This window comes from Ornithodoros turicata, chromosome 6 (assembly GCF_037126465.1).
Source record: "Ornithodoros turicata isolate Travis chromosome 6, ASM3712646v1, whole genome shotgun sequence".
Taxonomy (NCBI): Eukaryota; Metazoa; Arthropoda; class Arachnida; order Ixodida; family Argasidae; genus Ornithodoros; species Ornithodoros turicata.
In genome coordinates this window covers 17251078-17264378 of record NC_088206.1, presented here as the reverse complement: position 1 = coordinate 17264378, position 13301 = coordinate 17251078, and the positions used below count along the sequence as shown (strand labels likewise).

Here is a 13301-nt window from a genome sequence, read left to right as displayed (position 1 = left end):
TCTTCCCAAGAAAAACCTTCCTCGACGCATACAGACCATGCTCCATAGGCTACGAACCGGATCTGCGTTCACCAACTCTCAACTATTCAAGATGGCTGACGCCTGCTGTGGTCACTGTCAACAACCTGAAACAGTCGAGCACATCCTGCGAGACTACCGAGCATACCATTCTGCGCGCGAAGTCCATCTCCCTCACTCCAGCTCTGGCACGCTAGCGGACATCCTCTACCCCGGTAGTTCTTGTGCCGAACGTTCCGCTAAAACAAGAAACCTTGTTCTCGTTCTGCAGGAGGAGGGTCTTGCTCAACGACCCCTCTAACACTTTGCACTCCCCGGAGAACCCACGCACCCTCTACGCATCTCCACCCTTCATCCTCCATTCGTCTTTTTCTTTTTGCTATAGCCGTGACGACGCCCACCTCTGTGTGCGGCCAACAACGGCGAGCCGATCCTGCCATTACCGCCCCCCCCCCTCTGTTCAGTTCATCACCATCGCCACCACCCACCACCACCACCATCTGTTCAGTTCCTTTAGAAGTCGGCAGAGGATGCACATTCCCCCAGAGCGTTAGTCGTGACGTTGCCCACCTCTGTGAGGCCGACAACGACGTGCTCTTTCATTAGCAGCACCACCACTATATGTTTTTAGAGTGTAGTACAGGGTGTTACCCTATAAAAGTCTACCCGCGCCGGCATGCCGTGCTCGCCAATTACTTAATGCAGGTGGTACGATGTGTTGCCTACGTATAAAAGTCATAAGGACATTCCATCATGGTAAATATCGAAGTGATTGAGCACCATAACGCAAAGTTATAGCGCAAAACGTTAGGTTCCCGTAGTCAAAACAGCCAAGAATGCGGTGTTGTGAATCGCAGTTGTGACACAGTTCCCCAGACGGCGACGTGTCGCTCTGGCAATCCATCCATCCGTCCATCCAGTCGGAGACTTCCTGCGTTATGTTATTTCGCTGCCTTTCAGTAAGCAGACGACATCCCTTTTGGGTGTCGTCTGCTGAGTACGTCGGCATTTTCGTTCCTCACGTTGCTTACTTCTGAGCAAAATACGACAGTTACACGAAAGCGAAATGAAAACTGCAGTTCCATCCGGCTGGCAGGATATCCGACACGTCGCCGTCTGGGGAGCAGCATGTCAACTGCTCTTCTCAACGCCACCATCTTGATTGTTTTGACTACAGGAATTGCACGTTTTCAGTTATAACTTCGTGCTGGGGCGCTCAATCACTTCGAAATTGACCAAGATTAAATGTCCTTATGAGCTTTATATGAAGACCGCACAATGTACCAACTGCATTGAGTAATTGGCGAGTACGGCATGGCGGCACGAGTAGACTTTTATAGGGTAACACCCTGTATATCACTGTTTGCTACGTTCTAGCGCGATTGTTTTTCCCTCGAATCGGACACACCGTGCTGGATTTTGTTGCTGTGTGGTCATGTGTGGTCCGGTACGACCTCCTCTGGACGGGACATTGACTATGACGGCGAGGACGACATCAAGTAACCCCTTTCAAGCCGGATGTGCCACGTAACACGTTTGTACATGGATGGACATATGCTTTATAAATCTCGATGACGATGGGGGCAGAAGCGACAACGACGTCGCGGGAACAGCGCCAGGACAGCGCGTGGCGCGAGGTGGTGGCCGAGGCTGCGCCATGGGGCGATTTTCTGAAAGTGCTAGGCGGTCGGCTGATTGGCTTTCGTTGCCGCCGCGGTTACAAAGAATCCAACGAGCCAAGCAACGCTGTGTCTCTTCTCCCTCCCCTCTGTGAACGGCCGCACCACGATCCGCGTCAGCTCGCCGCATGAGACGACCTTCCTCCCGCTGCACCCTGGCAGCATGGTAAGTGCACGACGACTGCACTGCGCTAGTAAGTGTAACAGCTAGATGGCAATGTGCAATGTTTTCTTGACGAAACTGTGCGCACGTATACGTAGGCTTATTTTGCATAGCTCTGTGCAGAATTGTGAACACGTGCATAAAATCATCGGGACTGTTTCTTGCTTCCCTGCCTGTGCTTCCTACACCAAGAGTGTGTGTAATCCAAGAATGGTTTCTCTATAATCGCTTTCGCGTCGAGGCAATTGACAACGTATGTCGGCATAGTTCCCCTTGAAGTCGGCCCAGGACGTGCACTAGCACCTTTAAGTCAAGCTGTCCCCTCTCCGTTTGTTCACGTTTGTACGCCTATTATATCCACAGTTGTTTCGCTGTAAGGACAGGCACAAAGGAAAGTAATAGCCGGTTGAGTACGGGGGTGTCCGAGTGAGTGATATGTGCATGGTCACATGCGTTGTGTCTAGGGGCGGATCCAGGATTTTTCTGAGACGGGGATCCAGCCTTGGTCAGCATGGTAGATACATGATCTAGGTCAATTAAAGACTATGTGTAAACAAAAATTGAGGTGGGGGCAGGACATCCTGACCCTCACCCCCTAGATCCTGATTGTGTCATATATTGGTTGTATGCAATACTCAAGGTACATGGCATTTGTAGTGTCCCGTTTGGCATTCGGGTTGCAATGCTAATGAATCATACCGAATGTGTGCTGATTTAGCTGCAGCCTTCTGTGAAAGAAATTCAGATTCACGTAAAATCTAGAAGCTATCAACACTTGACGCCGAAGGTTTCATGACAACAAGACACTAAATGCTCGCATTTTACTAGAACCAGTTGACCTAAAGTAAAGTTGGCGCTGGACGGACACATCGGGTGTGATTAGAGTGCACGCCGGATGAGTCTTGGGTCTTTGTTGAGGCATGTAACAGCTCCGAGGAACTACTTGCTCTTTCAACTATGGTCTCGAGCGAGGGGTGTATGATAAGACAATAGAATACAAAAACTGATCTCTACGTTAACTATCACATTAAAGGACAGCGCATGCGGCGCACATCCCCAACTTCAAGAGCGCCACCACAGCCCGCAAGACTACACAGAAGGGGAGGACGAGAACGACCCGTTGGCCCTGGTCATCCTGCCGCCGCTGTCGCCACAGTCGTGCCTGAACTCCACCTTTCCGGAGGAAAAAACTTGGTGCCCGAGGGCTTGCCTGTCTCTCGTCGAGCTCGGCCTTATGGCAGACACGGCCTGGGGTCCGGAGGACGCTTACCAGGGCCAAGTGCGAGAGCTGTGGCTCGCTTACCACCGACAGCAGTCCCCAAACACATACGTCCAAGAGGCTCGAAAGCTGTCTTGGGGAATGGGTCGACGAAACGACATTCTATCGGAAGAGAGCTCAAGTAAGTCGTTAACGCAGCGTACCGCGACAGACGCTGCAGTAGATGAGTAGACCTCTCCCTGTTTGGTAACAAATGACGTCATAGTGTTCGACAGCGCCACCAATGTGGTAGAGTTGAACTACGCTCGAAGCTAGGGGGCGAACAGGGTCGCGCCCGAAAGCCACGGCCTTGAGGGGATTACGATGGTCCCTGAAAGGGACGCGACCTTCGGTCCTACTTTTCTTTCAATAGGAGGCAGCGAACGAGTGCCCATTCGTGGAACCCAGCCCTCCCTTTCCGATTTGTTTCGGTTTCGGTCTGTCTACCAACGTCGTGATGCCGTTTCTGGGGCAGAGGTCTATATTTGCTTATGCTTGCAAAGCAGATCGCAGTAAGTGTTGACCTTGCGGGCGAATGTCTTCCTAACGCTGTTTGCTGAGCTTTTTCGTGTTTGAAGCGAAAACAATGAGTTCTAGAGCAACATTACTATTTGTGGGTTGTAGAGTAACATTTTCAGCAGCCGCGAAACCACCACATGACCAGCTCCCGTTGCATAGTGGTTAAGATAATCGCTTTCCACGCCGAGACTGGGAGGTGACACGGGTTCGAATCCTGTCACCGGCTGTGCTGTCTGAGGTTTTCCTTGGGTTTTCCGAAGGCTTTCCAGACGAATGTCGGCACAGTTCCCCCTGAAGTTGGCCCAGGACGCGCACTAACCCCCTGTCCCCCACTCCTTCCTGCTGTTCTCTCTCCATCTGTCCACGTCTGTACGCCGCTCATAGCCACAGTTGCTTCGCGGCGCGAACACGGAATTAAAAAAAAAAAAGAAACCACCATATGCCTTGAGAAAAACAGGATTCATTTTGGTCTTTTTGTGGACTAAATGCGCCACAACCGTTAGTCCCTTCCTGGACTAAATGCGCGGAAGCAATGTTTAGGATATTGCGATGTTTAGGAGACAAGGTTTGCGAGATAAAAGAGCAGGTGAAAAGTCAATAGATGCCTATGCACGCCTGCGAAATCCTCTCGTCACAGCTGACATCGCAAACACATCGTATGCAGGAACGGCCCTGACGTTAAAGGAACTGGGTGACCTCTGGAACAGCATAGTAAAAGTGCAATTTCTATGGAAAGGTTGTTCCAACAAGGACGTCGAACTGTATCATCGGCTCTCCACGCTTCTGAAAACAAAGGTCTCCTCAACTGAAGCGACAGTAACGGCGTCTGGAGACTGCAAAGAAACATCTTTGAACATTGCAAAGCGCGTTTTCACCGAACACAATGGAGACGCTGACAGCATCCAGCGCTATTTTGCGTCACAGACTCAATCGTTCAGGTGACGTTTGAAGCTGTTCTTTTTTTCTTTTCTTTTATGTGATATCTGTACTCATGGGCGCTGTCACGGGGGGGAGCGTTGCCTCCCCCCTTCCTAGCTTCCAGAATAGAGTTTCTGAGCCGAGACAATGTAGTCGCAGGCGCCTGACAGAATGCCAAGCATTCTGCCCCCCCCCCTCCCCCCACGTGGAAAAAATCCTGGCGGCGCCCATGTCTGTGCTTATCCTATTTTGTGTCAGAGGAAGCTATTGATGTGTAAGAACAGAGGACCTACAAAGCTGCATCTCTTACAGGGGAATATTGTCACCTGGAGGCACTGCAGAAGACGAGTCGTCTGACGACCTTTATTCGGAGCAGACGACAGATAGAGACGACGACGTCACTTCGTAGTATGTCGCCTTTCGTACATTTCTTTAATAGTACAAAACTTTGTAGCCCCAGACGTAGCCCTGCATTTTCGAAGTTGAGTAGAACCTCAGGACGAAATTGTCGACGCATTCATAGAGCAGGCTGAGCGCAGACGCAGATCGAACTACCCCTGTCACACGGGCATTTCGATCCTTCTCGAATCCGATCTGCATTGAACTTCCCGAGCACGCTCGAGTTTTGACGCTGCTACACGGCCACTTTCAATGCGCATTGAATGGTTGACCTGTGCAAATGAATAAACGGAACTCATTAATTTCGCGTTTCCTATATAACAGCGATATTAGTGGTAATTTATCGTATACTGATGTAAGCATCATTTGTAGCTTCGCGCGCATGTCCGTCTTAAGTTATGACAGTTCACCGGGGTCGAGGATGCAAATGGCGGCCGTCGAGCAGTCTTGAAATTCTCAATCCTGTTATGGGAACTGTCTTGAGTCAAGCAGGATCAAAGTTCGATCCTGCTTGGAAGCGGCCGTGTAGCACCATCCGATCTGCATTGGGTTCAAGCAGGTTCGGTCGAGCAGGATCGAAAATGCCCGTGTGACAGGGGTATAAACGACAGTATAGTCATCGGCTGTAAAGCGTACTCACCTGTAGCATATTGGAACTGGATACTCCGTTCTGGTTCAGTCACTGCTTACAGAAACGGTACGGCCAATCGCACCATTAGTACACGATGTACCACAGAAATCCACGATGAACCGCAAAATGAGGAAAGGTGCTAAATCAATCAATCAATCGTAGAAACGCTGCATGCTTTATGCGTCCGTCCATGTCTCCTCGCAGCAACGACTCCGACTACGATACTTGGACGGACAACGAGAGTGCCCCCGACTCCGAAGATGGCCGACAGTCCCCTGAAGATGGTCTGTCTTTCTGCTATGGTACATCACTCCAGGTTACCCTTATACCAGTATTGATTCCTACCATGTTGAAATCGCGCCTGTGATATTAATTCATGCAACCGTTTCAGGCCATAGCGCAGCTAATGACCACTTGTGCTTCAATTTTGCTCCGTTGCCCGGTTGCGAGACGTGGGTACCTGGGGTGGCGTGGTCGCATCTAAAAGACGGCTTCGATAAGCAATCGCCGCAAAGCTCCAGTACCTCCACGCAGGACACTATTACTCCGACGCAGTCACTCGGAAGCAGCCTGGTAAGATATTTCCAAGGAAGTACGAGCGTTCGTTTTGACTTGGACGAATACAGAATTTTCCGAATCCGGATCCAAGGAAGGTTCTGCGCATCCACGAATCTTTCGAATCCTTCTTAAAAAAATTGTTGTAAAAGACAGGGGGAAAAACACTTCTGTTGAAAAGTGTCTTCAAGCTGAATTGGATGTCTTTGTTTAATGAAAAACAAATTATTTAACACGTTGTTCGTCGACTACAGGAATTACATAAACTCTCGAGTCTGAATTGTTTCCATAAAACTGAGAAACAATCAAAAGCAAAAACCACGTTACAATGTCGCAGCTTTATGCTGTGATTTTTGGCGCGCCCTTGGGGCACGCCGGCCAAGCAGGCTTTCGGCGGACTCTGGAGGCGCCAATTTTAAAAAGAAACAAACAAACGTGGTTAGTGGGTTCGAAAGATTGGATTCGCCGTTTTGGGCACTGGGATTTGGATTCCCGAACCTCGAATCCATGCCTAGGATTCGGTTGGCCCATCCCTAGTTTTGACACGCTTTGACGGTTCGTGATTCGTCGCTTTGGGTGCTTACTACACCGTGAGATGATGAACCGCGCGCTTGAAAAAAAAAATTTATATGATTTTTCTCTCTCTCTCTCTCTCCCTCGTGAGTTCGGAAAGTGCACAAAGCGTCATCGCTTTCTGTTGCTACGTGTGCGCGTTCAACGTCACGTCATTTCGTGCGCTTCTAATCAAATGGGAAATATCCCGCGGCTCAGAGATACTCTGTTGCGGATGACAGTGCCGATTGTCGTTTTTGTACAACGAAAACCGCATGCTAAAGCCAAAAACGAATAATTTATGGAGGAAGCCTTCGCTGCTCCTGCAAGGGCAGTTCATGTGCGTGAACAATGTTGGTACACATTAGTATCCGCGTACGTACTCCATATTATATTTAAAATTCAGTGACGCATGTAACAAACAGCATTCATAATGTGATGCGCGTTTTAAAGGAGCAAAGAAATGATTTCTCGTGAACCCATTTAATTTATAAAGCAGTGCTGTCTGTCAGGATGGCGGAATCGTCAAGTCGATAAATGCATATCCGTTCGTTGGTGATTACTCTAAAGTGGTGGATTTCAAGGAGGTGGTGGGTTCGAATCCTACCACTGGTTGTGCTGTCCGAGTTTTCCCGTGCGGTTTTCGGCCAGGCTTTTCCAGACGGATGTCCGCACAGTTGCCCCTGAAGTAGGCCCCTGACGCATACTATAACCACCTGTCTCCCCCTCTTTCCTGCTGCCCACATGCGTACGCCGCTCATAGCCGCTGTTGCTTCGCGGCGCTAACAAGCAAAAAAAAAAAAAGCTAAGGGGTGCCTTATCACTGCCTTATTTAACTTGAAAAAAAAAACGCACTGAGAAATGAGCAATACGTGGAACTGCGCAACCTTGGATGTGCGGCCTGATCCTGCTACCATGACGTGAAAGGAAGATGGGCCCGTGTTTGCTGAAAAGTCGTCTGCTACACGGGCGGCACGACGAATCGGCCGCGCGGGATGACATCACGCCACGAGCCACCTCATTGGCACTTCCAAGCGTGTCATGGAGTGACGTCAGGCGATTGGCCTATCATGTTTTCGGAATCCTTATCGTGGAACATAACTCCTAAAACTCTGAAAGATGAAAGTCACTGAAAAGGTTAGCCAACTGTAGGACTCGAACGCGTGCACGATCCAAGTAGTGAACTGCACGGGCCTGGGCTTACCCTAAGACCCGGGCCCGGAAAGAGCCCGGAAAGTAAATTCATACCCGCACCCGCCCCGGGTAAGTAGCCTCGCCAGTAGTGACGCCAATGCGAGTACACCCGCAGTCTACCCGCAAGCGGCAGCGCATTCCTGTGTTTTCCCCTAAGCGTCCCTTTATTATAATTGCGTATGGGGCACTCCAGATAAGGGGTGTCCCTGCTAACATGCAGCAAGGTTTTTAAGAAATGACTGAGTACTCTACACGAATATGAAGCCAACTGGATGTTGTTAATATAGTCGTGCGTGCATCCTTGTCGCCAGTATTTTTCATTGTGCCTAATTGATTGATTGATTGATTAGATAAGATTAGTTAGCTATCTTTTAAAATATTGGATTAAGGACCAATGCGTCAATTGGAAAGCTGTAGAGTACCTCGGGAAACACCCGATCGAGGTCTTTCCACCAAGGTACACAGCGCATGGATTTCGGGGGTTTGAACCCCCGAAACTCGCCTCCACCCCCTTGCTATGCCACTGCACCTATGGTAATACCATCCCTCGGGTTTTTTTATTTCTAAAGCATTTTTTCTCATTTGAATTGAACAGTAATAAGGCACTGTTCCACTAAATAATTTTATGTGGTTATATCTCGTTATCTTGATAAATTCAACAGGGGAAAGAACAATCACAAGTGTCATTTGTTTGCTCCTTCAAACCATTTATCAATTTCAAACCTGGTGTTAATTGTAACGCAATGGAGTGTAGCGGGCAAAATATATGTACATGGGATGTACAAGATAACCTCTCGATATAGCTAATGCAAGCACACTGTTCTAGCATATTCGTAAAATGTCAGTCAGTAAGACAGACCTACGAAAGGTTTCAAGTTTGCTACTGCCAACGAGCAGCGTAACAGATTCAAAATTAGTTTGGCAAAATTGGTAGTGTGCTTAGCACTGTCGATAAATGGGTTAGTTGGTAACGTGATGGTGTAGACATATCGCAGCAGTTTAAACAGGGACACAACGCAGAAGTAGTCAGGACACGGAGACAGGATGATGACCCTCTATTCCAAGGGGCTTAGTGTGAGAGTCAGAGTCAAAGTCAGAGACAAAGTCAGTTCTGAGCTATGCATTGCGATTGAAGGGAGGAAGTGAAGCCGAAGGGAGTGCCGGGAAAATCCCATTCAGATACAAATTCAAAGCACGGTAAGCGTGTGACAAAAATAATAAGCCACGCCCATTTTCTCCTTTAATTTTACTTTAAACTTCCCGCCACTGTAGTGCCTTTGTGTGTTTTGTTCCCTTGACTAACACAGGGCAGCCTGTTCAGTATGCACTCAGTATGTATTCAGTACTATGCTATAAAATTATTGTAAAATATTGGAGACACAAGGACAAGCATTAGACAACACGCAAACGTTACTTACAGATCAAACAACATCCAAAACATAACTTTTGCGTAACTGATGTTTTGGTACCTCTACCGAGTTTGCAGTGGGCGCAGTCGACTTTTTCCTTTACATAAAGGGGTGCCATGAAGGTTGTATGTAGGTAGTCTCCAATTCCAATGAAGGTAGTCCCCAATTCCTCATAAAATCCTTCGATTCTACAGGAAAAGAAGTCGTGGCCGAGCAGCACTCGTCTTCCAGTGAGCGTGTCACGGCTGCAAGTCAACACTACCACGACTGCAGGCAGCGTCGGCATTCCTCGACCTGAACACTGCCACCAACCCTATTATCTCGCCCCCAAGCACGCCCCGAGCAAGCCTCTGGCCCGCCTCCAGTCCAACACAGTCAGCTACCCCACCCAAACAACATCCTGGCCTGCCCTTCCAACCATACAGAGAATAGCGTACCTTCCTGCCGCTCCCAACTACAGTCCCGCATCGTTGATGGTGCTCCAAAAATGCCCCCCTCCCCAAACCATCCCCCAGGGATACATTCACCATCCCCACATCCCCGTCCTGCCCCAGTCGGCGGGTTTCATCTTGCCACCTCTTCAGATGGTTCGATCGCAGCCACCACCCACATTCTTTGTGCAACCCAACAGCTCCGTGGCCGTAATGAAAACTGCGTCTCGCAGTCACTACTCTGCCTGGAGTTACGGGGGCCCGGTACAACCTCCTCCACCACCACCGCCACCCACACTCCCTGCGGGGCCCCTGCACCATCACCACCACGCTGCCAGGCACGTCCCGACAGTGGTGTACGGAAAATACGAAGCACGACAACGTGCGGTGCTCCCCAGTTACTCGCAGGGGTCCCTTTCCGTAATGGGGGATGCAAAGGCCTGCACTGCAAAGTCCCGACTGCTCAAGAAAGGAAAGTGCGACGCATCGTCCTTCCAAGACGGTAAGTTGAGAAGCGTCCACGTTACTTGGAGCAACTTCAAGGCGTGTCCCTACCGTTTTTCACTCAACTTGTTACTGTGCTACTGTGGCAAGAGGAGCCGTGCGTGTCGTTTGACAGCAATCGTCATGACCAGCACACTGAACGATTTCAAAATCAACCTTTGTGCGTGCGTCAGCAAGAAATGGAAGAGTGGGGCGACAGCTGTTCCTCGGCCGCAAGAAACCTTGTAGCGTTCAAGAAAGAAGAATGATTTTGATACCGCAATGAAGTATACTCTCTGCCTTCGCAAGTCTCGCTCCGATACCTAACAGTGTTTATCACACCTCTTCTCTCCCTACAGATTGCCTGCCTACTTCCGTGGACGTTAACAGGTAAAACAAAAAGACATTTCTCCGCTTCTCTTGTTAGTGCTCCTCTCAAGACTGCATTAGGCCCACATCTGTTTCATTCAAATCGCCGCCACTTCGTCTCTTTCGCATTTGATAATTTTCAGTGTATTGAACGCTTGTTGTACGTTGGCGATTAGTACCAGTCACATCGAAACACTGCATCACATTTTTATTTAACTTTGTTCATCCCGCATGTCATGTTCATCTGTTGAAAAAAAAAAATGCTAAACAAAAAAAGGACTCTCGTAATGCACCCCCCGCACGTTATGTACACCTGCTTTGACCGATTCAAAGATTCAGCTGCAGTCCACCATCGACGAACACCGTCTGAAACACAGACAAATGCTGACGTTTGCCTTGCTGCCCACGGCGCAAGAGAAATTGGAGATCGCTAGCCTACCTGTCCGGTCATGTAAGATGCACAAGACAAAAAGTAAACAATCTCGGCCACTTCCTCTGTGCAGCCTATCCTACGAAGAGGTATCAAAGGCAGAATGGAGTCCAAGTGTTCCGTTTCTGTCATGTCAGTTTTGATGAAACCTAGAAGAGGAATGAATGAATGAAAATTTGTTGCTAACTAAAACGTGCAGAAGACTATCTCACCGGGAACTACAAGATTGACACGAATGCCTCTCGAAGCAACTTCTTTTGCGAGTGATTTCGTGAATCCGTCCAGTCCAGCCTTGCTCGCGCTGTATGCTGTCTGACCGACGTTACCTTTCGTCCCCACAATACTACCTGGGGATAAGATATGAAGAAAATGCAAGCTTGGTGATCCATTAACGTAATAAACGCAATGTATTGAAATTCGGTATTACCTATATTAATTATGTTTCCTTGCTTTCGTTTGAGCATGTACTTGAGCACGGCTTTACACGTGTTGATCGTCCCAATGAGGTTGGTGTCAATCACAGAACGGAGGTCGGCGCTTGATGTTTGAAGCAGCAGCTTGTTTATGTTGATGCCTGAATAAAGTGTTTCAATTCTATGTGATCAACGGTTTCTCCGCTGCCACTCTGGTTTCCGTGTACCTGAAGAATTTATTAGAGAGTTTATGGCACCGACATTGTTTTCTGTCCAGCTTATAACTTCTTTAATTTCGTCTTCGCTTCGCACATCACAAGTGCGGCCGTGGATCTGTTTTATTTTGTCCTAAAAACACAGGGAATGGTGAATCTTCACCATATCAAGAATAGAAATTTACATTACTGGGAATGCTTTCACCAAGCTGTTCACAGATTTCTTCAAGTTATCGTCACTCCTCGAGAAGACTGCTACATGGTGAGACTCTGCTAAAAATTTTTTTGAAACCGAAAGGCCGATTCCTTTTGTTCCACCAAATACACAAGCAACTTTTGCCATTGTCTCCTGTAACGTGAAACAGTAGATTCAACGTTGTCATGCAACAGAAGCAATCCTACAGCGACATTGAGCTTCAGTCTGTGCCATTGGGCGATACTCGAAGAGAAGATATGCATGATAAAATGGAAACTATTAGCAATCAAACTGAGACCTGCTTTCCCGACAGGCGAGCCTTTCACATACTTATATAATTTATAAAGGATATAATTTAACGTGTTTCTGCGGTTGACAACTTGCTCTAATACCATGTCGGCTCTTCACTGGAAAGGCTGGTGGAAATCGTGCTAACATTTTCTTCTTTTCCTTTCTTTCACCGTTTTCAAAAGAACCTCATATCGCATTGCTGAAACGCTCGCTATCTTTCACGCTCTGCTATAAAACCTCGAAGGTGTCACGTTTCTAATTATTCCGCCAAGACGTCTCTCAGAATAACGAAGGCGCTTTTGCGGAACACTTGTGCCGGCAATAAACCTTGATTGTTCGCACTGCAGCTCTCCGCAATAACTTCGCACTCCGCACTTATTGCTTTGAGCGGTTTACTGGCAGAATCGTGACTACATCCCATGCATCCTGTTCTGCGAACATCACCGGGAGAGAAATACGACATCGCTCAGCTCTAGCCGCTGTGCTGCGCCTTACATTAACTACATGCAGCGGGCCAGCTGCTAACGTCGTAAATTACAATAAACCACTGCGATTTGCTGCCTACAAGCCCCCGCACGACACACAACGATCGTACAGCGAGGAACGGCGAAAAAGAAAGGTCACGAGCTAGAGTGAGCAGTGTGAGAAGTTCGCACAACTGTTTAGCAGAACTAGCCTGTTACACAACGCTTCAAAGAAAGCCGAGGGACCGGTGGGCCGTGAGCGGACGAGCACCCGTGCTTATGTTTCATTGCGTAAATATTTGTGATATGTTGTACGTTGCTGCTCTCTTAATACTGTAAGTTGCTAATATATATTCGCAGTTTTATCGGGAATGTAAATTGCGCATAGCAGGTTTCATTTCTTCGTAAATTTACGTTTGCGTGAATACGAAACTGTCATCTGAAGCGGAGCGCGACTGAAATAAATGGCGTCGTTAGGTAGTCGAAGGGCGTCAGTTAAATAACTCGGCTGAGAAAAATGGAGTGGTTTGGTGCTGGTATGAGTGACCCAAGATATCACGCAAGATGAAATGTGTGCTATGTTTGTGGACGTTCTGAGACTACGTGTGTGTCAAGCGACGTGATGCGATGGAAAGACTGGAAAAGGTAATTTTGTTTTATTTTTTAGGCTTACGGTGCTGTTGGACTCCACCAGAGGTGCATGACAGTTTGTTT

General features: G+C 48.3%; 3 protein-coding genes across 7 annotated transcripts in view; 2 read left to right on the top strand and 1 right to left on the bottom strand.

Moving 5' to 3' along the window:
* The first annotated feature begins 1612 nt into the window (after positions 1 to 1612).
* Positions 1613 to 11429, top strand: LOC135399294 (uncharacterized). 2 transcript variants are annotated; one of them, XM_064631137.1, is made up of 8 exons: positions 1613 to 1863; positions 2894 to 3260; positions 4302 to 4575; positions 4868 to 4963; positions 5790 to 5887; positions 5977 to 6158; positions 9490 to 10228; positions 10569 to 11429. In XM_064631137.1, exons 1-8 carry the CDS (start codon positions 1861 to 1863, stop codon positions 10601 to 10603), a joined length of 1794 nt encoding a protein of 597 aa, XP_064487207.1. In that variant the 5' UTR covers positions 1613 to 1860; the 3' UTR covers positions 10604 to 11429. The 2 variants fall into 2 exon arrangements, with proteins under 2 accessions (XP_064487207.1, XP_064487206.1); XM_064631136.1 differs by having other exon boundaries at positions 9490 to 11429.
* LOC135399295 (carbonyl reductase family member 4-like) lies at positions 10772 to 12878 on the bottom strand. 4 transcript variants are annotated; one of them, XM_064631140.1, is made up of 7 exons: positions 12800 to 12878; positions 11827 to 11985; positions 11649 to 11769; positions 11436 to 11582; positions 11221 to 11355; positions 11018 to 11157; positions 10772 to 10944 (listed from the first exon to the last, which is right to left on the bottom strand). In XM_064631140.1, the coding sequence occupies exons 2-7, from the start codon at positions 11977 to 11979 to the stop codon at positions 10906 to 10908; spliced, it is 735 nt and encodes a 244-aa protein (XP_064487210.1). In that variant the 5' UTR covers positions 11980 to 11985; positions 12800 to 12878; the 3' UTR covers positions 10772 to 10905. The 4 variants fall into 4 exon arrangements, with proteins under 4 accessions (XP_064487210.1, XP_064487208.1, XP_064487209.1 ...); XM_064631138.1 differs by having other exon boundaries at positions 12039 to 12871; XM_064631139.1 differs by having other exon boundaries at positions 12619 to 12870.
* LOC135399292 (zinc finger protein 865-like) overlaps positions 12684 to 13301 on the top strand; it is an 18807-nt gene continuing 18189 nt past the window's right edge. The window contains exon 1 of the mRNA XM_064631135.1: positions 12684 to 13232. Coding sequence (XP_064487205.1) covers positions 13215 to 13232 — 18 coding nt within the window. The 5' untranslated portion in view covers positions 12684 to 13214. The remainder of the gene's footprint in view (positions 13233 to 13301) is intronic.

Bases quoted from the DNA above. Each gene is read 5' to 3' on its own strand.
- LOC135399295 (XM_064631138.1), bottom strand. From the start codon at position 12,227: ATGGTATTAGAGCAAGTTGTCAACCGCAGAAACACGTTAAATTATATC. The intron at 11,770-11,826 runs GTAATGTAAATT...CTGTGTTTTTAG, and splicing joins GCTTGGTGAAAGCATTCCCA to GACAAAATAAAACAGATCCA. The intron at 10,945-11,017 runs GTAGGCTAGCGA...TCTGTGTTTCAG, and splicing joins CATCTTACATGACCGGACAG to ACGGTGTTCGTCGATGGTGG.
- LOC135399294 (XM_064631136.1), top strand. The intron at 4,964-5,789 runs GTATGTCGCCTT...GTCTCCTCGCAG, and splicing joins GACGACGACGTCACTTCGTA to CAACGACTCCGACTACGATA. The intron at 6,159-9,489 runs GTAAGATATTTC...TCGATTCTACAG, and splicing joins AGTCACTCGGAAGCAGCCTG to GAAAAGAAGTCGTGGCCGAG.